The sequence below is a fragment of the Cheilinus undulatus genome, linkage group 15 (assembly GCF_018320785.1).
Source record: "Cheilinus undulatus linkage group 15, ASM1832078v1, whole genome shotgun sequence".
Classification (NCBI taxonomy): Eukaryota; Metazoa; Chordata; class Actinopteri; order Labriformes; family Labridae; genus Cheilinus; species Cheilinus undulatus.
The window spans coordinates 29,967,913-29,993,347 of record NC_054879.1 but is presented as its reverse complement, the minus strand read 5'-3'; the positions used below and the strand labels follow the sequence as shown (position 1 = coordinate 29,993,347).

General features: G+C 38.1%; 1 protein-coding gene across 1 annotated transcript in view; it reads left to right on the top strand.

Annotated features, from left to right (window-relative positions):
* slc49a4 (solute carrier family 49 member 4) overlaps positions 1-25,435 on the top strand; it is a 111,222-nt gene that overhangs the window by 3,926 nt on the left and 81,861 nt on the right. Inside the window, exon 2 of the mRNA XM_041807431.1 lies at positions 7,585-7,678. Coding sequence (XP_041663365.1) covers positions 7,585-7,678 — 94 coding nt within the window. The remainder of the gene's footprint in view (positions 1-7,584; positions 7,679-25,435) is intronic.

The window sequence follows — 25,435 nt, the reverse complement described above, 5'->3', positions numbered from 1 at the left end:
ATAAAAATGAAAAGAAGAATTTAGTAGATTCTTTCCAAGACAATTGAGATAGTAAATAACAGTGGCCCCAAAACTGAACCATGAGGTATCCCATTGTTGGACATAACTGAACAGCTGGTTTGCCTGTTGGATAGTTGACAAACCACCCAAAAGCATGGTCTGAAAACCCAGTAGTCTTATAATTTAGTAATATAATAGAAATAAGCAATGGTTTCTCACAATGAAAGCAAATATTTGTTATTTTTAGGCAATAAATGATAGATTTTCAGTTACCCACTGTCCAACCGAGTAGAACTTAAAAAATTCTGATTTAGGATCACCCACACTTGAATAGTTTTTAAAGACTTCCCACTTAAAACAATTTGAACTCACAATGTTTCTAAAACCACAGAACATTTTTCAAGTGCCTTTGCATGGAGAAGAGCTCTTTAGTGAGAGAGCACTTCACCTAACCAGTTCCTCTGCATCACCTGACCCACACATATTATTTTATCATGTCTGGGCTGGACTGTCAGATGACAAAAGCATTTACAGTGCAGTAACAACATTACAGCAACCACTATGATGACGATGATGAATTAAACACAACATGCAACATGTTGCCAAGAAGTTTCGTAACTCATCATATGATTCTTATTCATCTTGAGCGGGTGGTTGTTGTGGGTGTATTTCTAATTCAAAGGTGACCACTTTATAGCTGAGGGAAAAATGCTTATGGAAGGTACTATAGGAAAATCCTAGAAGAAGAAGAGGAAGAATGCATAATTGTTATTGCACACTGGGTAACAAAAAAGTGCCTACGGTGTAGTCTTAAAAAGTTATGATGACGTTTGCTATTATTCCACCTTACAAGGATGTTCTTACACATGACATACTATTGCACCATGAGTAATTGTAAATGTTATGCATTGTCTTGTATGCAACCCCATCTTAGAAAATGTTGGGACACTTTGAATGCAAATTGAAATATAATAAATCTGATGATGTTCAGAGCATGGAAACCCTTTATTTAGTTGAAAAGAGCACAGAGGCCATATGTGAAATATCTAAAAATGAGAAATTAAAGTTATTTTGAAGAACAACATGTGTGTCTCAAAATGACGGAATGAAGGAAAAAAAAAGGCCAGGAAAGTTGTTAAATGTTTATAAAACACCAAGTAGAACGTCTTACATAATGAGGTTAATATTAGTTGTGTACCCCATGTTGTCTTTATGCCATTTCCATTTGAACTATGGGTTTCAGTACTTGCAAATCATCATATTTATATTATATTTATATTTTGCAAAATTAATTTAACCCCTGCCTTTACAAGCCTTCCAGGGCCAGCTGTTGAGAAGCATCCCCACAGCATGATGCTGCCACCGCTGTTCTTTACAGTGGACATTAGGGGTGTAACAGTGCGGAAATATTTTGGTTCGGTACATACCTCGGTTTTGAAGTCACGGTTCAGTACGTTTTCACTACAATCACAGATTTTTTAAGAATTAAATTATATTGAAATAAATAGGCTGAATAAATTACATTTAAATGATTAATAATGCTGCAACCTCCTTCCAAAAGGTCTTCAATAAATAGAAAATTTAATAAATAAATACATTTTTAATTATTTGGTTATTTTAATAGATATATTGACATAATTATACCATTCTTTAAACACTACAATTTCCCAGCCAACTTGAATGCATCATAATACAACAGTAAGTTAGCTTGTTAAGTATGCTAATTAGTCTCTGTCGTGCTGTTTTCAACACGGACTTAAGCATTGGATTGCTTTTGTAACTGATATCTGAGGATAACTTTACCTATGAGCTGCAGACATGATGGAGTCCTCTCTCCCCCTCCTCAGAGGCTGACAGTTGAAGGTACAGCATTTAGAATGAATTTGATTCACAAAACCAGAGCACCATTATTATAATAAAAATACCTTAAATCATGTGAAAGTCATAACTGGCTGGGGAGACTTTTTGTTGTTCCTCCTCGTTACACTGACGTTCTTGTTTGAGTGGTGCCTTTTCAAATGCTTTGATTGATCCGCTGTCAGCGCTACTGTTGTTGTCTTTGTCCACTGTTGTATTTTACTGGAAAACTGACTGTTCTTTAACAGGACACTTTTATCTGGGAATATCCAGGCTGTTTATGTCGTTTGCTGTGGTTGTGTGGTTTTCATTTGGACGTTTCTGAGTTTGTTTTTTGTCAAAGAGCCAAATGATATTGACCATGATCGATTTATAAAATCATTAAAAGGGTAAAACATTCAAGAGGGTGGCTACTTTTTTATAGTCACTGTCTAAACCTGTAGAGGCTCGTTCATCACCAAGAATATTCAAGTGTCTTTATTTTAACAACTCCATGTTATCTTCAGTTTTCTGTGGGCACATATTGTTACCTGTGTGTAATAAACCCATCCAGTCTCTTCTGCACAAACACAAATTCCCAGGACTCTGCTTCGACTTGCCCGTGTGGAAAATGTTCGACCTCCCTCCAGGAGTCACTCCTCCCTGAAGGTTGAGACTGTTTATGATCAACAGCACTATAGGAGCTGTCCATGAGAGGCTCTTAAAGCCAGGTCATATGGATCTAAGTATAGACCTACATGACATACATGTTTTGTGATGTAACAAAGTGTGTCAGACACCTTATCTGATTGTTTAGGTGTGAGGTTGTAAATCTTGAAAGTCCTGTTTGAAGCTGTGTCAGTGAAACGTTGAAACATTATGTAAAGCAACTAACTGAGTTCAGGCTTGATCCTTTTCCCAACTTATTGACTTTACTCCAGTAAAGCTGCCTCCAAAAACTAAAGTCTTACCAAAATGGCCAGTTTGGGGTTATCCTACCAATCCAGATTAAAACTTGATGCCAAAAGTTTGCCTTCTTAGCATTTAGGACCTTTCTGTCTCATTATAGAAAACATCTAACCAGACACGCCAGATGGATTTGTTTCACACAAAATATAAACATAAACAGCGTTTGGGAAAGGGCAGAGCCTTTGAAGTAAAACTTGGAAGGTGACTGGATGAATGTTCCGTCTGTCACATCTTTACGGGCCAATCAGAACAACAAAACACGTGACGTCGCAGCCACTACTGAGGTGTGCGTGCGTAGCACCGAGAAATAAACTCCATATAGAACTGCATAATGCGAACTATGGTGACTATGGACAGTACACGACAACTCACTGCTGTTCTTTTTTCTTCTTTTAGCGAAGAAATGTCGTCAAGTTCTGATAAAACTGGTGCTTCAGCAGCATCCATGCTAATGTCTTCCGCCATAACAGCACCGGCCTCTTGTTGCTGCTTGCTTACGTCACGACTCCACCGTGCCCGAAAGTACTGCCCCTCATCGATGATTGGTCCTGTCACTTTCTAACTGGGCCCAAACGGTTCAGACAGAAGATTTGCACGATGGATTCACCAGTGAGAAACAAGGAAATGGGCGTATCCATCTGCTTTGCATGGTTAGAAAACATCAGTATCCAAAACGATTTTACGAGCCCGCCTTTTCTAAATGGCTAACCCTACAAACACCAAGAGACTTGAAACAGAAAACCAATTCCCCTTTTGTCCCAATTTGTGACCTGAGAATCGTCTGGGGCCCACCAAAATAACCCTTGCACAGCCATGATGACATAAGACCAGCCATTACCATTTATCTTTACCATATCTTTGTTTCATACATGGAATTTCAATGCAAATACTTGACTTTCAGATTGGTCAACATTACTTGGAAAGTGTTTGTGGGGTCACATATAAAACTAATGAGCCACTGCCATCTATTTTGTTTTGATGAGGCATCTGCAATTTTCCTTTCTTATATTTATGTCCACAAATGAATTTTGTGATCCAGAAAACTCATCCCAAGTAGCATCAATGTCTCTGAAGACACTGGTAGATTCTTAAAATCAGCGTGAGAGGAAAAGTAAAATGTCACCAGTTAATCCGACGCCATCTTTACCAAGTTTATCCCTCTAAATGCTTCTAGGTGAAATATTACACAGTGCAGCTTTAATGACCGATAATATCCAAAAAGTACTGAAGCTTTAAATAATGACATCTATCTGACTGCTTTTATCTGGTAAAGCATCCATTCTGGATTATCGTATTGCAGGTGGTTAGCACATTAGAATACACTTTGCATACTTTGTCAAATGGTTGAGATCAGAATTCACTTCCCTGCCTCACATACAAATAAGCACCAGCCAGTTTAAAATATTCACGCATGCTTGTTTCCTAGCACAAGTCATCATTACTTCCAGTTAAGGGGACAGTCCTTAATGTTGCCCAGGAATACATGCTTGTGTTTTCTGTATCAAACCAATGTAGATGAAGGCATCCCAGACTAATTCAGGTGCCCTGTTTACATTTTATAATAACCATGCATTACGGACATTCAGATACCAAGTGACTGCACTCTAGTGTGTGCATTCGTAGTATGCATTAACAATGTGTATTCAGTGTTGACCTGGCATTGGGACTCACTTGCCTGCCTGTTATACAAACAACAGCCCATACATCATTAATGCGTGCCAGTACGTATTGCATCCACGCAACTAATCCAATCTGGATTAAGTCAAACCAGACCACCTCTGTATGCAGTCTGAGCTGTTGGATATTAAACCGTTTTCAGTACGCTTTGAGGTGTGTCCACATGTAAAGTATTAAGGATTACCACTGGGGATCTGAAGGTCCAAATTAGATGCAAGTCCATTGTCTTGATGTATGTAGTCTGAGCTGATGGATCGACAGTATGCATTGGGGTGCGTTCACACCTGGCACAAAGGCAAACCACTTGTTGTCTGATCACCTAGGGTAGATGTGAATGGACAGACATAAGACCATTGCATAGGAGAGCAATGTCTAAATTGCTCAAAGATTTACGCAATGTAACGAAATACCATGTGCAATTTAGACAGTGTGCAAATGTTTGCCTGCAACGTTTTACAATTATACTTGGTGCCTAAGACTTCTTTTTGTTGGTGTGACTGCAAAAGAGGCATTGATTATTTGAAGTTTACTAATTTCATATCAAAGTTTAAAATTTTGGTATTATTAGAAGGGTGAATATTATTTTCCCATACCACACCACATCAGTTGTTGAAACTGAGAATTTCATGAAAAATGTTAGCTCATTTTGAATTTGGTGGCATCAAAAAAATAGGGACAGTGCAACAAAGACTGGAAAAAGTAAGTGGTACTAATGAAAAACAGCTAGAGGAGCATTTTTAAACTAATTTGAACTGGCAAAGGGACCATAGCATGACTTGGTATAAAAGTGGCATTTTAGAGAGACAGAGTCTCTCAGAACTGTCATTTTCTCTGAAGCTAAAGCTCATTTAAAATGGACTGAGGTGAAATGGAAAACTGTTCTATGGTCAGATATGTCAAAATTAGATTTTTTTTTTGTGAACCATGGATGCTGTGTCTGGCAGATAGAGGAGAGGGACCAGCCAGCTTGATATCAGCGCATAGTTCAAAAGCCTGATGGTATGAGGTTGCTAATGCCTATGGCGTGGGCAGCTTACACATCTAGAAAGGAACTATCAATGCTGAAAAATAGAAAGAAGTTTTAGAGTAACATATGCTCCTATCCAGACAATGTCTTTTCCAGGGAAGACCTTGCATATCTCATTAAGACAATGCTAAACCACACACCGCATCATCACAACAGCATGGCTTCACTGTAAGAGAGTTCCAGTGCTGAACTGGCCTGCCTGCAGTCCAGACCTTTCATAAAAAGAAAACATAATAAAAGGAAAAAATCAGCAAAGATGACCCAAAACTGTTGAGGAACTAAAATACTACACCAGACAAGAATGGGACAACATTACTCTCCCAGAACTCTGGCAAATGGTCCCCTCACTTCCCAGACATTTACAGACTGTTGTTAATAGAAGAGTGGATGCTGCACAACAGTAAACATGGCCTTGTCACAAGTTTTTTAAGATGTGTTGTTTCGTCAAAGTCAAAATGAGATAATATTTATTCATGAAACTGTAAAATGTCTCAATTTTAACATTTAATATGTTATTTATGTTCTATTGCGATATGGGTTTATGTGATTTGCATTCTGTTACTATTTACATTTTACCCAGTGCCCAAGCATTTTTTGGAATTTGGGCTGTAATAACAACTTTCTAATTAAATACGCTCTAAAGGGAAAAAGAAGGAATCAGCTTTAAAAATAAGCTTTCTTTTGAGGGATTCAGTGACAGAAGATGTAGAAGAGACCAACAATTTGACTGGATACCAAAGAAGACAACATGAAAAACTCCCAGCATGCACCATAAGCTCATATTGGCAAGTTGTGACCATTCAAGATCAATAAAACTCAGTTCCACCCCATCCCTGTTTAACTGCTGTTAAATTATCGACCTATGTAAAGATCTATGCAAAGCTCCAGCAGCTGACAGCTCACATGGAAAGAGAGAGAAAGGGAAGTGGAGAGAGTTTCCCTAAATGGGCGTCATGTGGGTGAAACTGAGAGCAGACACTTCTGAGTTTGTAAAGGGCACCTTTGTCTGTACTATTGCTGTCATGCTGGCAGTATTATGTAAGGTTTTGAGATTCCTGTTGTCTTTTTACACCACCACATTACCAGATCACCTATTTTGTCGCCAGTTTATTTGGTGCAAATAGCTAAAAACACTGCAGTAGTTTTTGTGGCTGCAGCCTGTTATGCTGCTGATTTGAAAACATCACAGTGACAGGGATTTCTGTAATTTTGTACATTCACTTAAATGTCATGTTATAAAAATGTGACATTTCTTTTTTTTTTATTAATGTAATGAAAGTAATCATTCTGCAACTATACTGACCTTAAAGTTCATACAGCCTGGACCAATTACAAACAGCTTTTCTCTTCCATAAATGTTCTGTTTATTGTTGGACTGTTGTATGAGAGATTTAACTATATGTGAAACTGACTGTAGGCTTTTTGGATTACCCATGCAACAATTATTAATCATTTAAGCATCTTACAATATTATGATTATTTGCTTGCTCAGCTCTCTCAAACGAGGGATTTTCATTTTTTGTGATATTCAAATCATTACTAATTGAAAATATTTAGGTTTTTGGCTGTTGGTTTGACAAAACAAGCAATCTGGAAATGCTACGGTTGTCTCTGTTTTGTAATATTCCTATCTCAAATGTTTTAATAATTGATTTTATTAAGAATGAAGATAAACTCTGAGGAGAACATCTGTTTCACAAACAGTTGCATAGAAGAGGAATATGGCAATCAAAAGTTGCAGACAAATTCTGGCACCCTACTTTAAAATGCACAAACACATATTAGTACTGAAATGTTGCCAACATTTCTGTGCAGTTTAGACTCTTGACAGGGTGGTTAACCTGCATATTTGAAGATTAAAATCAAGAAACCCAAAATGGGATGCTCAGGTTTTCTACTTTTGTTACTATTGTTTTAAATGAACTGATATTGTTTGACTTTTTTGTTATGGAAGAGTACAATTCTTAAACCATAACAAGCCTAGACTGTACGTGTTGGGAACCTCAGCAGTGTTAACCCTCTGTTCCCCCTTTTCTTATCCGTGTTATTCACCACTATTTTCCTTTGTCATGCAGGTCTGCGGGCATCCCTGCTTCTCGCCGGGTTCTTCATGCTGTTTGGAGCAGTCCTGAGGTCCATCCCACTGACAGAGCAACGCCTCAGACGATGGTGAGACTCCTCTGTAGCAGGCATTTGAAGGGTGCTCTAATAAAGTCTTTGAAAGGTTTTGATTTGAAGAAGAGATCAACTCCTGATCTGTGGTGCAGTCATGAGCCTTCCAGAAAAGTAAATCACCAAAGAGTCAATCTATAGAGAGGTAGAGAGTATAAATTCAGAAGGGAAAGAAAGTTCAAGAAACACTAGAATAATATCTCAGAACCCTTCATCTCTCATAGTTGTAGGTGCTTTATGACTTTAGGAATGGACATGATATTTCCTTCGTTCCTGTGAATCCAGAGGTTAGCTCTAAATGTCTTCCAGGCAATCATGTAGAGGCTGTCAAGTCTGTAATCTTTGGGATAGCGCCGTTCATCTGAAGAGTCTCAGTTCCACAGTAGACTGTACTGTGCAGCTTTACTTGAAACCTGAAAAAGATACCACCTTTAATATGACTTTCTCACATTTAAGGGGATTTAAGTTTGCTGTAATAAAATCATGATGCAGATCTGGTGAAAGTAAAAAGTTAAGCCTTTTCAAGTCTCCCTTGGGAGAAATCAAAAATTACTTTTGAGATTGTGTTTGTTGAATAGAGTTTGATTTAAACCTTTTTGATGTGTTTCAGGTATTTAACATCTGATTGGCTCTATACACAGTGTCAAGCAGATGTATGGCTCAATTTTGTCATCAGTGTAATTCCTCAAATAGAATTGATTTCAGCTTAGTTCGTCAGCTTTATGCTAACACATAATGGACAATGCCATTAACGGGCTAATAGCTTTTAGTTTGCAGTTATTTCAAATTAAACAATCTTTAGACTTAAGAGTACAGTTTGAAATAGAAAATTAAAATGACCTTTTACTACGATGTTTAGTAAAAGAGATTGTTAATTTCTTGGCATCTCAAATGGGAACTGAACAGTACTGCCTTCTTATTGTTTAATTTTTAAATTCCAGCCAGCAAAGAGCATTTACATGCCCTACAGCCATCCTCTGATGGTAGTTCAGCATCCTTTTATCACCCTTAAAACAATATTTTTATTTTTATTTTTTATATAACTTTCAGAAAGCAGTGTGAAAATGTTTTAAGCGTGATAAAAGTCATGTGTAATCTTTGATTTTTTTGTTTTTCTTTTTTAATAAACGAAGAACTGTTCGGTACTTGCACTATTTCTCTTAAGTAGCTAAGGAGGGGGCAGTTGGGGCCTTTCTATTACATTGAACGGCTTGGCTCCACTTGGTTTGACTCAGCAGGGCAGCCGAGCATGGCAGGGGATTTGCTTTTCCACCACAACGGAGCTACCTGTTTGAGGGGAAGTCGTGAGCTGATGACGCAGTGTTCTGAGTAAGGATGTTTCTAGACATGTATTTCCCAACCCAGCTAAACACCCATTTAAATTGTGTTTGACTGACTAGTCTAAAGAGGATAAAACGCTTAGACAACTGTCAAATTCATCACAGGGTCGTTGTGTGTCAGCGGGTACGATGTGAGCCTGACATACTCTGGAAAGCATGGCTAACATTAGCAGCTAACTTTTGCTCCTCTTTGCAGATTAATAATGTGCTTTGATATGTGGCATTTTTTCCCTTTGGTTAATTAGTTAAATGTGAGTATGACTCTCGACAGCCGACGTATGTACCACTTTATTTTCATTTTCTAGTTAAAAAAAAAAGAAGATATACTGTGCTTTTCTTATGACATTTTTACAGCAAAGCTTCTCATGTAGTGCTGTGGAAGACTCTAACAGGAGGGCAGTGGCCACTAACTGAAGATACAGCGGTTACTAGTGGCAGGAGGCTTCATTCACAGTTTTAAGAGAGCATTTGACCAGGATTTTTTAGGCCCCTGTTTATAGAAAATAAGTTACCAGTTTAATCAATTCCTAAATCTTGCACTGGCTAACTTGACAGACAAATTTAATTGTTTAGCTGACTAAGCGTGCGCATTCCTAGTTTTGAGTCGATGTGGCTAGATAACTGGGATTCAGTAAGCATTGTATTGTTCCACCAGAAGAAGAGGAAGCACTGTTTGGTTTAGCTGTCCACTTAGATCATGCCTGTCCATGCTGTTATTCTGAGGTAATTCAAAGTTTGGTTCAGCGGTTGCTACTTAAACACATCTGCAAAGTTTCCCCAAATAATGACGAGCTGCTGTGATGTCACTGTGGCACGCTGCTCCAGAGCAGGCCCATTCTGGATGTGGCTTGGCGAAGCCTGGCACAGCCTAACTAGTGATGGAAAAGCAAATCAGCAGGACTTGGTTTGGATTGGTGAAGCCAACAGTCATTATGGAAAAGCCCCAAAATTTCTAAACTGACCAGTTACATATGTTTTATTACTGGAACATTATCAGCATATTTATGTAATTAAAGGTATATCTTTGGGTTTTTTAAGCCCTGATTGATAGAGGGGGACATTTGATTTAGTTAGAAACAGGGATGAGGGAGTAGGGGAGAGAAATGTGGAAAAGGAGCCATGGGGCATACTTGGACCTGGGCTGCTGGCACACTTGGGCTGAACCTAACCATAGGCCATCTGTACCCAGTATTCATCTAATATAGGACATCAAAGACCTCTATTTTTGTTATTATGGTAAGGAAATAGGTAACAGTAGTTTAATGTTTGCAAGTATTGTATTAGAATTGAAACTTCAGCTGTTGAAACAACCTGAATAGGAGGGGAATCTCTTAAATCATGTTTGTCATTCTTGGCCAGGTCTCCCTTGAGAATGAGATCTCTGATTTCAGTGGGACTACTGGTGGTTAGAACAGACTGATAGTTGAGAAGCTTGCTAAGACTGGAGTAGTTTAGTGCCTATAATGTTTAACTCTCTAATCAAATGAAACTTTTTATGGATCTACCAAAGACAAGTCTTTGGACTGACCATTTCCTTGTGACTATTTTGCATCATTTCTCCTAGGAAACAAAAGATTAATTTTTGACTTTTTTGCTAGTTGTTTTGCAGTTTTAAATCTCTTTGAAATCCTTTTATTAACAGGACTAGACTGAAGGTTAGGATAACAGATTAACTTTGTAGCATCTATTCCAGAGAATGTTTGTTGTTGTTGCTGAACCCTGTACACCGTGTACTAGTACTATTCTTGTGGCTTGTACTGATGTTGTGTATTCTACTGTATTGATCCCAGCCAAGGTCCTGTTCCTTCTGCAAAGCAGAGACCTGTAACTGATAGGCTGACAGTCAGGAAGCATTCGACTGCCTTTGACAGACAGTTCAATACTGTCTGGATCCTTTACATTCCTTTTTGTGTGTCCTTGCTGCATGTTTCCTCCCTTATCACCAAGCTCTTCTCTGGCAGAGAGGCCATCACTGAACACATAAAAACTTCCATTATTCTCAGTGCTTCATCTCTCTTTTACTCATGAGCTCACTGTTCTCTCTTATAGAAAGAGCAAGAGCTCAAAGAAGGTCATTTCAATTATAATCTGCCTTTTAGAAATGTAATTTCATTGAATATTTCTCAGTGGTAATCTCTCTAATGATTCCTATTGGGCTCTACAATAGGGCAGTATATCATAAAATATCAATACTTAGAGGAAATTGTATTTCCACTGAATGGGTCACGTATCACTTTCACTCTGAGGGTTTGAGGATTTTAAAAATAATTTTGGCTTTCATAGAGCAGATAAATCAATTTCGTTCTCTATTCTCTTTCTCTCGCTGTATTTCATGAAGCTGAGTTAGAAAAGCCATTAGTGGAGAGGATGGCTAATGTAGCAGTTATTTAGACCTAATGTTGGGAAAATAATAAGCCTATTTTAAAGTATATTACATCTCTGATTCCCTTGTGATACACCCTAGCAAAAAAAGCAGTATTTAAAGTTTGTTGTGAAAATATTAATGTAGAGCATTTGTGAGGTTGTTATTGTATAAAGTCCTCTCAGTCAATGTAAATAGCTTGAATGGCTTTTCCACAGTCTGTAGGGAAAAGGACCACTATCAGAAATATAGACGGTGGCAAGGAAAAGTATGGGAACCCTTTGAAATTATTTAGTTTTCTACAGTAAATAGTCATCAGACAAACACAATGTGCTTAACCTAATACCACACAAATAATTCAAATAATTTTAATTCTAATATTTCATGTCTTGGGCCAGGTGTAGAGGTATTGTGACTTTTACAATCACTCAAACATTTTGAGTTTGCTCTTCACAAGAAGCATCTGCTCATGTGAACCGTGCCTTGCAAAAAAGCGATCTCAGAAGACCTTCAATCAATAATTATTGAATTGCATAAGACTGAGAAGAGTTACAGAGTCATCTCAAAGACTTGAGGTATTCACCAGTACACAGTTAGACAAAGAGTCCACACATGGAGACAATACCATGACTACTCTCCCTAGAAGTGGGCGCCCAGCCAGGGTGACGCTGAGGGCACAACGCAGAATGCTCAGTGAGGTAATCACTGCAGGCCTGGAGTTTGCCAAGAACCAACTTGACACTCCACAATGCTACTGGGAAAATGTTTTGTCTACCAGTGAAACTAGGGTTGAATTGTTTGGAAAGAACACGCAGAACTACGCATGGCGTAAAAAGGGTACCACATACCAACATGAGAACACCATCCCCACAGTGAAGTATGGTGGAGGAAGTATCAGGATTTAGGGCTGCTTTGCTTCCTCGGGGTCTGGGATGCTTGCCGTCATCGAGGGGAAAATGAATTCCTGTGTTTATCAAGGTATCCCATAGGGGTAATGTTAGGGTGGCTGTCCACCAGCAGAAGCTCATAGGGAGCAGGACAATGATCCTCAACATGAAGGTAAATCTACTACAGCATGGCTTCAAAAATAAGGAAATCCACCTTTTGGAGTGTCCCAGACAGAGCCCAGACCTGAATCCAATAGAGATGCTGTGAAATGACCTCAAGAGAGACGTTCACACCAGACAGCCTAAGAATACGGGTGAGCTGAAGTAGTACTGTAAAGAAGAACGGTCTGGAATTCCTCTTGAGTGTTGTGCAGGTGTGATCAGCAGCTACCGGAAATGCTTGGTTGAAGTTATTGCTGCCAAAGGAGGTTCAACCAGTTGTCAAATCCAGGGTTCACTTTTTCCAGCAGCACTGTGAAAGTTTAATGGCTGTGTTCAATGGAGACTTTAAATGTTATAATTATTTGTGTGGTTAAGCACATTGTGTTTGTCTATACTTGTGACTTAGATGCAGATCAGATCGCATTTTGTTAATGCAGAAAACTTGAAAATTTCTAAAGGCTCACATGCTTTTTCTTGTCACTGTCCATACTCTTCCTATGTGAACTCGTAGTTCACATAGGAAGATCTTGTGATCTCGAGCCTCCAGCTGTTCAGGGCTGCAGTACCCTGCACATCACTCCAGAAATGAAGGTGTGTGAGGTTGCCTGCTTTAAATCAGAGCAAAGCACTGCACATCCTGAACACAGTACTTGCAGAGGATGGGGATTTAGGGGGTTGGCATGCTTCTGCTCTTTGAAAAAGAAAATTTAAGAAGCAAAGTTTTTTTAATTGTTCGTGAAGTGATCATGACATCAGTGCCTCATTAAGTAGAATGAGGTGTACCTGTGGATACCTTGCATAATTTATCTTTGTAATGGACACCTTTTATAGAGAAGGAGAAATGGATAAAACTATAATTTTTACATTAAATAAAGTGTAGGTAATCTGAAGTTGAAGATTTAAAAAGGAAAGGTCACATACTTTTGCAGCAAAAGTGAAGAGATCCTGATATCCATATGTTTTATATCCACTTATATCCATTCTGAAATCCACAACGATATCAGCAGCAGGCTGCGTAGTGAGACATTAGGAAGACTGTGGAGGGTGAAAAAGAGCCAAAGGCGAAGGCACAACTAACAGTGGATAGATTCATTTTTATCAGCAATTGATAAATTATTGCAATTATGTAGATAATTGGCAAAATCCTGAATATCAGCCCTGATAATCTGTACAGTTATAACCTGTTGACTCCCAGTGAATATCTCTGATTTGAAAAAGAAACCTCTTATTCTACAAACATCAGTGCCAATGGAAAGTAAAAGGACAAACTCATGCGGTGAGGAACATGTGCTGGTTCTTGGTGTGTTTCGCCTGATTCAGCATTTCTAACAAGATAATCTTTGAAACTAGAGAGAAACAGAAAATGTGTTCCAGTTCAGTAAACTGGACCTTATAAACACTCCACACAAACGCTTTCATTCAAATGAACTTGACAAGATGACAATGTTTGGTCAAAGCTGGCCTGTGCAAACTTGGGGTATGACGCATGAAACACAGCTTTCTCCAACGACTGCCTTTTTTTTTTTTTTTTTGTTATTCAGGTTTAACAAAAGCTGAAGATTTAAACTTTGAGCCCAAGATTAAGATTTTTGTCAAGATATTTTTCATGAAAGTATGCATTATCAACAAGCAAAAAAGATGAAATGACTAAGAAAAAAGTAAACAACAGGAGATGGAACAAGATATTAATATAATGTTATCCACACTTATATGGTACAATTATGGATGTGCTTGTGCCAAAATATGGTATTTCAATTTTTACTAAATATTGATCTTTCATTAGATCTCACATAAGGCAGGGCAATATGGACCGCGAGTCATATCTGGATATTTTTTTTTATTTGAATGGTGATACATAATATATACAGTACTGTGCATAAGTTTTAGGTAAATTTGGGCTAAAGCTTAAGCCTGAATGAGGCATAGATGTGGCAAGTAAGCTACCTTAGGGCACCATTGGGTATAAAGAGGATTGACACCACCCTGTTTGTGCTCTAGATGTCCTTGCATTTTACCAGGGGTATGGAAAAATAATTAATTGAAAGAATAACAAAGGCCACTCCTTTAGGGTGGAGTAATGAGTGAATGTGGCGAGGAAGTACGGTCTAAGGTATTGTCTGGGTGGATTGTCAAGAGACCCTGGTTGTGTTGTGGGTGTCCCAAGGGTGCAGAAAACGCCAGTGGCCTCACCAGGGGTGAGATGGTCCAGACAAAAAAGATGCCGTCGAGCTTGACCGAGTGACATGAGCGTCGCATGTGTCAGACTTGACTCTAGCTAGCCTCCTCTTGTTGCGGCACATCAGGCTCTGTGATGAATCCAGAGTGCCCTACATGCCTAAAACTTTTGCACGTGACTGTATTACACTGGCTCTGCTCTATTCTGTTAAATCAAATGGTATTGAAACCTGCAGCAAAAAAAGAAGTATTAGACTCCCAACCAAACCAATCTCCATCGTTTTAATGATTGATAGTATCAAAATGTACAGAAACTTGATAATCTTCAGTCATACTTTTAACCAAATAGAAGAGAGCACTGTTTGAATTGCAGAAATGCATTTTTCAGATATAGTAAAGATATTTCTGGGCTTTTATGCATTAATTTAGAGCGGAGGACGGTGGAAAGAGTTGGAAATGGGGATGAGAGATTGTGGAGAGATGGGAAAGGAGGTGCGGGCTTAACTTGCACCTAGGCCATCTGCGTACATGGATGCGCCATCCATGCCCCTTCAATATGTTTTTAATGCATTGGTGCAGTGTTAATTTTGGCAGCTTCTTTGAATTTTAATCTTAGCTTTAGTCTTTGGATTAAATGCATTTTAGTTGTAGTCACATTTTAGTAATTTCTAGATTTAGTCGACAAAACTCAAAAATATTTCAGTCCAGCTTTAGTCAGTGACATTTCAGTTTTTACTTTATTTATTCCCTTTCCTAAATCTGGTACCAAATCATGTTAGCATGTTCTATGCACCTTGCAAAACCTGGGGTCCCTGCTTTCTACAGCTGAGATGCAGAAGAACTTCACATATGATACGTTTTGACAGATTTACCCACAGTGGAGAAATATCATGGATTTTGAATGTCTCACAAAATCTACATTTCACTTTAGTCACGTTTAAGGCATCTTGACAAAAACGTTGCATACTTTGCATCAGTTTTAGTCAGCAAAGATCTATTTCTAGCTATTCTCAGTCTTTTCTTTGTCTTAGAAAAAAGATAGTTGACAAACATTTGTAGTAAGAATTTTAGTTGATTAGATTAACACTGTATCTGTATCTTGCACCAGCAAGATAGACAGAGTGCAGGGTTTTTCCTACTTTACTGATAATCATAACTACTAAATTACCCAATGGACTTCTGTTTTTTGGGTCATATTACCACATAAAATTTGGAAACCAAATCCTTGTGTTTAACATTCTTATATTTCACTAAGTTGTTTTATATCTCCTAAATTAAATAGAAAATGAAATATACTGTCATTCTCCATTTAGAGAAAACATTTCACAAAGTTTATCTAGTGATCAATATTCAAAAACATTTTATTGAAAGCATTTACAATTCCACCTTGAATTTGTTTACTCTTTTTAACTAAACAACCCAAACCCAAGAGGATATAGGCTAGATAGTAATTCTGCTTACAGCTACTGGAGGCCTTAACTATAAAGTGGAAACCAAATCAAAAAGACACAGGACTGCAAAGATACAAGAGACCTCTTCCTTGTGCTTGTTTGGATAAATGCAGGATGTGACAGATGCCTTTGGAATCCAGCAGTACAGCAGGACGTATAATAAGGCTCAATCCTCCTGTCCGTCTTCCTACATTTTGTGTATTTACATTCATTGTTAGGACATCCCGATTGTTGTTGGAATGCAGGGGAAAGGTGAGGTGCTGCGGCTACAAGGCCCCACTTGTTGTGAAAATTACAAGTGTCTGATATCATAATTTAATGTTTTTTTTAGTGCGTCCCTAAGATCTTGACCAAGCATTTGATACTCGCTCATAGTAGAAACATCCAGTACTATCATTGTGTCTTTTTATGTAAATGCTGTGGACAATTACTGATGACATATCAGCAACTTAGAGGGACATCCCATTTCACAGGGGAAGATTCCTCACTACCCATGTTTAGTAACTCTGTTTTAAGGGGTTTAAAAGGGGATTGAACTTAAGTTATAGTTGGAAGGTTTACTACAAATCTCTCTCTATATATAAAAACCCAGTTATAAATTAACAATTCAAAGTACTTTAAAGAGTTAAACACAAAATGTGTATAATTTTAAGACATGAAGACCATAAAAAGATATGACATCAAGTGCATCTGAGACATTAAGATAAAAAATGTCATAAAATATCTTAAAGGAAGAAATCAGTCAACAAAGGAAACAAAGCATTCAACAGAAGGCATAACTAAATAATGATTAAAAAGTAAGTAAAAGAGTAAAAAAGAAAGCATCAGAATACAAAACAGAGTAGGCTGTCTGCTTCACTTATGCCAAAAAGTGAAAAAAAAAAGTTCAAGGTTTGTGTCATGGGTCAGAGCTGCCTGCTGCACCCCCAATGCATGATGGGATCAGCCTTTCACAGGCATGACCTTTCGCTCTTTAGATTCAGTATTCAAGTGGAGAACCAGACAGCATACTGTGAAAGCCAAGACAACGTGAATCACTCTGCAAATGTTAGCTCTGCCTCAGTTCAGCCTCATTTGCATATTAAATGTAATAGGTTACGGCTCTTGAAGCTTAATGGATGACACAGTGGATTAAAACGGTAGAGTGCAGGCTGATAGAATCATGCAGTTATCTGTGTTACCAGTAGATGTCACTCTTTGCTTTAGAGTTGATGGAGATCAGACTATCAGACCGTGAAGGCTTTGTTTAGTGACTGCTGCTGCTGCTGTGTGGCGTCTTTTATAAATGGAATATTCAGCTCAAACTACAAATATTATGCTTAGATCAGTGATTTTCAAACTTTCTGCAGGGCTTCTATGAATTCAAACACACTTATAGTGACAGCTTTTGTTAACAAATAGCCTGTTTCCGACAAAAAATATGCATTTCAACCACAATTTGTGACATTAAACTGAAAATCTAGCAAGTATATTTTACATTTTGTAAGGAACCATCAATGCTGTGAATTAGATTCACTGGGAATGATAGAATCTTTATAAGATTTACAGTTGTAGTCCTGTATAATTTCAATGTCCAGCTTTAATCTGTGTTTTGTTTTAATTTAGTCTCTCTCAGGTAGTACAAGAGGCACAACACACTGTGGACTTTGTTTAGGTGACAGCAAGATGAGGGATGGAGATGAGTGAGTGTTACTGATATTGATACCCTTATCAATCAAGTCCTTATTGATACAACTATGAGTACTTTTCTGTTTGATGGAGTGACAAAATAACAAAACATTTACTTACAGAAGTGGTGAAAGATATGTAAAGCGTTCAAAAGGTCATGATTCATCTGTTATGTCTATTGCTGTAACAACAAATTTCCCATCCTTACTACTGTATTTGTTCAAGTTTCTGGTCAAAAACTCAATTTTCTTTTTCTTACATTAGAACACCTCATAATATTTTATTTACATTCCCTTAATTATTTTACTTAGCTGACCTTGAACACATTATAATATAAGCAGAATCAGCTCTTTAAATTAGCTAATTAACTTTTATTCTACTGATTTCTACACAGATTTTAATATTGTATTGATATTTTAACTAACAGGACTTTGCTGTAAAGTTTAGGAGCACTTTTCTTGGCTGATCTGCACAGTTAAGGAGAATAACTGTCTTGCAGCAGCTGAAGTGAGTGTTTTATGAGCCCATGCTACTCTCAGCAGCAGTTTGATTGTCTGAGACCAACATTGTATACAGCAAGAAGAGACAGGTGTTATTTAAAGCTAAATAACTTTTGAAACAAAAATAGTAGCCACTTAGTTGTTTTCCTCTGGATGCCATTATTTGTGCCATTTTAATGACGCTATCCATGCCTTCGTAGCTCTCATAGAATGTTTTCTAGTGAGTTTGGAACTTTTGTGACTTTCTGGAGTCCTTAAAGATCCACAACAGTAACTCCCATATTGAACGTCTTTTTATCCATTTTATAATCCATTTATCCATCGTTCCTGCAGCTAGTGACTAATGCTGTCCACCATATTGTCTGATTGTTTCCCATAATGCACTGTGACTGGGCTGTGACAACCAGTGGAAGGATGTTTGGTCATTATGCCATGCTTTGCTGAACAGCACATGTGATACACTTAGAAACTGAAGAAGAGAGTCTGAATGACTCATAATGGAGAGAAGGAGACACAGAGAGGCTGTGATGTGTCTCTGGAACTGCTTTGAATAATGACTCCAATTCCAACAAGTGCAAGGACTTTTATTGTATAAATGTGAACATTTTGAAGACTTTTTGTCTCAGAAGATTTTTTTTTTCACTTTTTGGTACCTAAGACATGGGACAAGAAGTTTGTGCAAAAAAAGCCCTTTTGTCATTATTGTTTACTGTGTGTCACATATAAAAATCTTTGCTTTTAATTTCCATTTAGTTTTTTCCTTTGTTTTTATAGTCCCATAACTTTTTTGAAAATGCAAGCGACATGAAAGCAGCACACATACTCTTACATGTTGTCCTGAATAACGGATGTTTAGAGTTTGACTGTTCACCACAGGGTTGATGTTTTACAATCTTTTTAAGACAGAAGTCAAAAAGTCGAGATGCTCGGATTGTGAAAGCAAGGGCTGATGCCGACACCAATATTGATGGCCAGCGGTGATGCTGATGCACATGTGTTTCCATTACTTCTTTTGTTGGAACTCCATAAAAATGGATCAGAATTTTTTCTAAAGGTCACATCATATGCCTAATAGTAATTCTCTTATCCGAGTCAGCTGTTACACATGCAAAATGTCGATATGGGCCAATAGACAATGTTAAACTGATGCATCTGCATTATTAATGTTTTTGCATCAATTAAATGAAAACATGACATTACGTCAGGGCGCGCACATGGCCTAATGGTTAAGTTGCTCTCCATGTATGCAGCCGTGTTCACCTCTGGCCTGTGGTCTCTTGCCTGCATGTCTCTCCTCCACTCTCTCATCCCCATTTCCAACTTTATCCACTGTCCTCTTCTAAAAAATAAAGGCATGAAAAAGCCCTAGTATCTATCTTTCGAAAAGAGAGTACTTCCCAGGACCCATAACACTCAAAAGTGGTACTTGCAAGCTCATTGGTTCCAGGTTTTGAAAAATGCAGACGGAGTTTCGATCTCCATCCCAAGGTGAGATATAACTCGACATCTGTACCTGGAAGGCATTTTATTAAGTTTGCCATGGTGTAGATCCGTGTGCATTTAGCCTTGCTGTGTCCACCCTGTCATAACTCCAGGTCTGCCCTCGGGGTCAGGCCACACAGTTTGATAATCACTCAAAGAATTAACATGTAAAATCAGTGCAGCTGTGATTATAGCCTGATTGGACCATTTAGCTGCACTACTGTCTTTCCACTAGTGTATAAGCACCACTTTAGATGGTGATACACCCACTTTCAGCTGTTTCACCAGCTTGCCTTTTACATCACCTATCAAGCAGTCGACTTTCTCCATTCTCCTTAATCCATGTGCTTCAGTATGCTGAAGGACTTCAAGTGACACAACTGTCTTAAACTCTGTTGTCCTGTCTGTCCAAATATAAGTGATTTTCTTGCTAGCACTTGGCGTTTGATACCCACATTTTGCTTTCTTTCTGGTTTCCTTCTGTGTTTTTATGCAGCTGGACTTAGGGTCAAGACCAGGTGTGGGAGCTGTAGAGCACATGTAGACAAGTAAAGGGCCAATCAATGTGTATACATGCAAGAATAAAATCAACCTCAATCTCATTGACTTCTACCATCACTTAGCAGGATACTTCAACATTTTGGCAAATTCACCCATTGCCATAATAGCGTGGTGAATGTGCAGGTCACAGCTTGTCCACAAGAGCGTTTAGGAGTTGTTGGATTGTGTATGATCCAGAAATACTGGAGGTCTCTATAGCGTTAGCTGAGCGGCTGGCATATCAGCCCCCCAGATTTAAAAACAGCTTGCACTGACAACTAAAGGAAAGAACCTATTACTAAGACTATAGGGATTATGGCAATGGGTGAATTTGCCAAAATGTTGAAGTATCCTTTTAAATGAATCAGTGAAGTCAGCAGGCCTTGGAGTTCAAGGACTGATAAAGAGCATTCAATCACTGCTTTTTAGTTTCCTGCACATGTCAAGACGTTTTCTTGAAGCCTTTTCTGCAGATCTGTTTTTTCCACAAATTTCATGTTTGTTTGAATGCTACCTCTTTTTCTTTTGTGACATCCTCTTGTAAAAGTAAACCACCTCTTTTGAGTTCCGAGAACCCTTTCAAAAACTCAAAGGCACTTCTGAACTTTTAAGCAAAGGAAAGGTCCTCTCTTTTTATCAATAGGGACTTTGTGCTGCTGCTACAGGGACATTTGAAAACACAGTTTAGCAAGGTTGTTAAAACCTTGGGTGCTTTGATGCTTTGTGGAAAATAAGATATCAAATAAACTCCTGCACACCTTTTAAATTTCACAAAGACATTGACAGTTTCAGAAAAAACTGTTGCCAATGTAATTTTACAATTTAGCCAGTTTGCAGGAGTTTTTGGTAAGAAATTACCAAATATTGTATCAAAATGGTATCAATATCAATTTGTTTTTTTTCCAGAACTGTTTTAAAGTTCAAGTTCAGATGTCATTCAGCCCTTTAACTGTTTGTTTTTACAGTTCAGATGAGGAGAGAAACATTGATGAGCCCTCCCTGCGATGAGGTCTGCTCTTGAATCAAAGACATGAAGTTTCTACCCTCCTCCATCTCTTATGTTTCCATCTTCACCCGTTTCTCATCTGTCTCTTTCCTCCATTCAAACAAAAAGCATCTGTTTGATTAGTAAGTGTCTATCAGTCAGATTTTACACACTCTTCTAGTCAGCGTCTGATTGACCATCAGAACAAATTGCGGGTCCCGCAGCAGGCTGTCTTATCACTGTGGCAAGTGCTGTGGTGTCATTTTTAAGACCCGCTCTTTGAGTGATGGCAGAAATGGGTCCTGTCAACCTCTGCAGGACCAGAAACAGGAGGAGGATTTCACCACTGCCCCAGCTTCTTTTGTCATAGTCTCTATCAGATTTGGTCTGGCAGGTTTCATCGATACTGATTAATGTAATCATGGGGGTGAAAAAAGCTGCACTCCTCCGTTTGCTCTGCTCGCCCTGCCTCACGAGTCCCTCATCCTCATGTTAGTCACCATCCGTCCTCATCACCTGTCACATTAAAGGCAATTTTCACGCTCACATCCATCCTGAGAGCGTATAGACAGAACTTTAATAGTTCTGGAGTTGTGACCAAAACTTTGTTGCTCAAAGTTTCTAAAGATCTGAAGAAGTGAAAGCTGTCATCAGTGTCTCCTGTTTTTAGACTTTTATTGACTCAGATAAATTGTATGGCATGCTCATGTTCATTTCTGACTTACATGCATTCTTTATTTTTACTTTGTTAATTAAATATTTGCCATGTGGCCACAAATAAAAAATACGTTAGTCTATAAAAAGTATCATTAAGCCCTTTGCAAGCATTTATAATGTAGTTTTATTCATATATTTAATGGTCTTGATTATCTTTTTTGCCTTATTGATGTGTTAATCTGATGTGATTAAGGCCAAAAATAAAGTCATTACATTTTTTAAATTGCATTAGTCACATCCTATCTTGTCCCTTCATGTAGAGTAGTTAGGTTTTGTGAGGCTACAGCTGGATACTACCCACAGAAGTGACAGTAGGGGCTTGAGGGTTCCTGGATCATGGTTCCAGAGACCTGAATCGTGGCACTAGACTTGGTAGTCCACTGGTGGTGTCACAAAGATTGAAATTGACCATGCACAGAATACCCAGTTCTTTAGTAGTGACCACCAGCTTGTGGTCGCATCCCTAAAATTGCAGCTAACGTGCCCAGAGGAGGCTGACTCTGGTAGAATCAGATTGGATGTTAGTTGCCTTGGAGAGCCAGATGTTGGCACAGGCATATGCAGCTGGGCTAGTTGCCTCTCTTTGAACACCAGATGTGTCTCCACACTCTGTTTCACACATCTTAAAGTAGGGATACATGATTTTGAATTTTTGTCAATATCCAGTATGCTGATATTTACAAATTAATTTCAGTCGGTACTGATATCAATACAGATATTTCAATGTAGTTCAGACCTAAAACATCAGTTCTTAAAACACACAATTCAAAGTGTAAGGATGAACAAATGAACACTTTTCAGTCCTGAAAACACACTTTAAAGTATTAGGAATGATGATTAATAAAGAAAAAGACTTTGGATGAGGTGGGACCGTTGGTCCAGCCTAAAACTTCACAAATCTATATGATTTCACACACCAGTATTTACAGCTGAAAATGTCTGTAGTAACTATTGGCAGAAATGTTCATATCTGCTGTATAGGAAAAACCCAGAGAATGAGACCTCTTTTCATCACTTTACACTCCCATTGTTGCAACTATGAACACATTTTTGCCAATTCACTGCCAAAAATTTTTTTTTGACACTTTTAAACCCCCTTTCACCACTCTTGCTGCCCTTTTTTTTTGCATCTTTTGACCCATTTTTGCCCCTTTCTGCAATTTTTTTGCCCCCCTTTACCCGCTTTTGCCACTTCTAACCAATTTTTGACTCTTAAAAACCATTTTTCCACTTTTTAAAACACTTTGCTGTCTATCTGTTTCTACCATAGTGAACCAATTTAGCCACTTTTCACCCATGCTGTTTGTTAACCCATTATATGCCACTGTCAGCTCCTTTTCACCATTTTCTATGCCAATTTTAGCCAATTTTAACCACATTTCAGTATCTTCTAAGCCCATTTTTGCCACTTTAACCCATTTTTTCCTCCTTTACCCTATTTCACTGTTATAAGAAAGATGGGTTGATATTTTGTAGAAGGATATATATTATGGCATAAATAAATACAAAAAATATTTGTTGCTGTGATAGGAGTGGTTATTTTTCAGGTGAAAAAATATGGTTCTCAAAGCTCAACATTAAAATGGACCATGATTTTCCTGTCCTCCATGGGCCCCCCATCTGGTAAGGTCCCAGAAAGCTGTCCCCTTTACCCCCCCCCCCCCCCTTATTTACGGCCTTGCCGATGTCACGCCAATAATATCATGCATCCCTACTTTAAAGCTGTCTCCTCCCTCTAACTTTGATCTGGTTTCAGATCACACTGATGTAGCGCTGCAGCACTCATCAAAAAAAAAAAAAAAAGAATCCAAAAGAGATCATAAATTACATCTCTTTGTATTTATTGAACCCCCCCCCCCCCAAAAAAAAAAAAACTGGTAAGAAACTGGAAATTGAAATTGTCAATATGAATTTAAAAATGTTTTCAAATGCAGAATAATTTAATTCTAAGCATCCAATTGAATTGTGATTAATCCCAGGTAACTGTTGTAAAGTCAGTCATTAATCAGTTTTAAAGATCATTTGACCATAAAACTTCAGAACAAATGGGATGGTGGTGATCTAAGGTGAAGCAAGTACAGGGAAGCCAGTGTTCGTGTAGAAAGAGAATAAACTGTATTGCTTGTGCCTCTTACACTCTTATCATTCATAGAAAAATGGAGAGGAAAATAGCAGACTAGAAACACAGCTGTGTCCTCAGTCAAGGATTCAGTCTTCAATGGCTGAGGTGACTCAACTAATACAGAGAAGACAGACAGGTTTGATGCTAATGAGTTTGAGACATGCATGTGGCACTTGAAATAACTGGGTCGCTGTAGACTTCATCTAAATAATTTCTATATGAAGATGAGACTCTTGTTTGTTTACATTTCCATATTAGCCTCCATAGAAGTGCTCTGATTTGCACTTGCTGTAAACTCTTGCACTTAATTGAGCGATAACGACTGAGACAGATTTAAAGAAGGAAGGAGTGGGATGAATAAAAAGTAAGAGGCATGGAGTATTTTAGGAGGTGCTGCTGTGTAGGCTGGGATGTTAGCCAGAGTTAGATGTGGGAGGGAGATATAGAGTGAACAAGTTATACTGCGATCAATCTGTCACTGACCGCTGCACTTTGTATTCTGCACCGACACGTAAACTGTGAACCCCAGAGGCAACAGACAGCAAAGTTAAAAAGAGTTAGAGGGCACAGAGAGGAGCAAGTGCAGCAAAGAGGGAAAAAAGAGCCATAAATGCTCGCTTTAAGTCTGAGGAGGCTGCTTCTTTTAAATGGAAGTCTTGGTGCTGGTACCGAACAAAATGTGTTTTTAGCTTTCAGGGCTGTAACCTCATGTAGTAATGGTACACAATCTGACTTTATGTAATAGAGGAGGTTAGGATCTATTTTATTCCAACAAGATTTATGTAGGACTGCTAATCTTATGTGCTTTGTTAGAAAATAAGCTAGAAGAGACTAATTTAAGATTTGATAGTAACTAAAAAACATTTGTTTTTGGTTTGTTCACTCATTCTTTCAGGATTCAACAGTCTTTCACTTTAAGAAGTATAACAGTAGAAAAAAGGCTGTTCACAATCTTTCAGAACAAGTTCTGTTTTGAAGGGTTAAAGTTAAAATTTCTATCTTTTTATCGCATGTGTTGTCTAACCAACAGTCCCAAAACAGAGGATTCTTCAGTGGTCATCAAAAACTACAAAACAAACAAAAAAAGAAAAAGAAAAGCAGCAAATCCTTTGACTTAAGACACCGAAATAACACAGTGGCAACAGTTTTGCTGGTAGTATTCACTCCAGGGCTGTTAAACTATTCAGATGCTATAATTTAAGAATTTCTGTAGTTGATCATGATCAATTTACTTTTTTGCCACAATTTGGGTAAATGTGATAACTGCAGTTATTGTCCCAACATTGCAATTTATTATGCAGTTATTTTTTAAGTTCAAGCAGTGTAAATCATTTTGTGTTGTAACCAACACATTAGATAGATT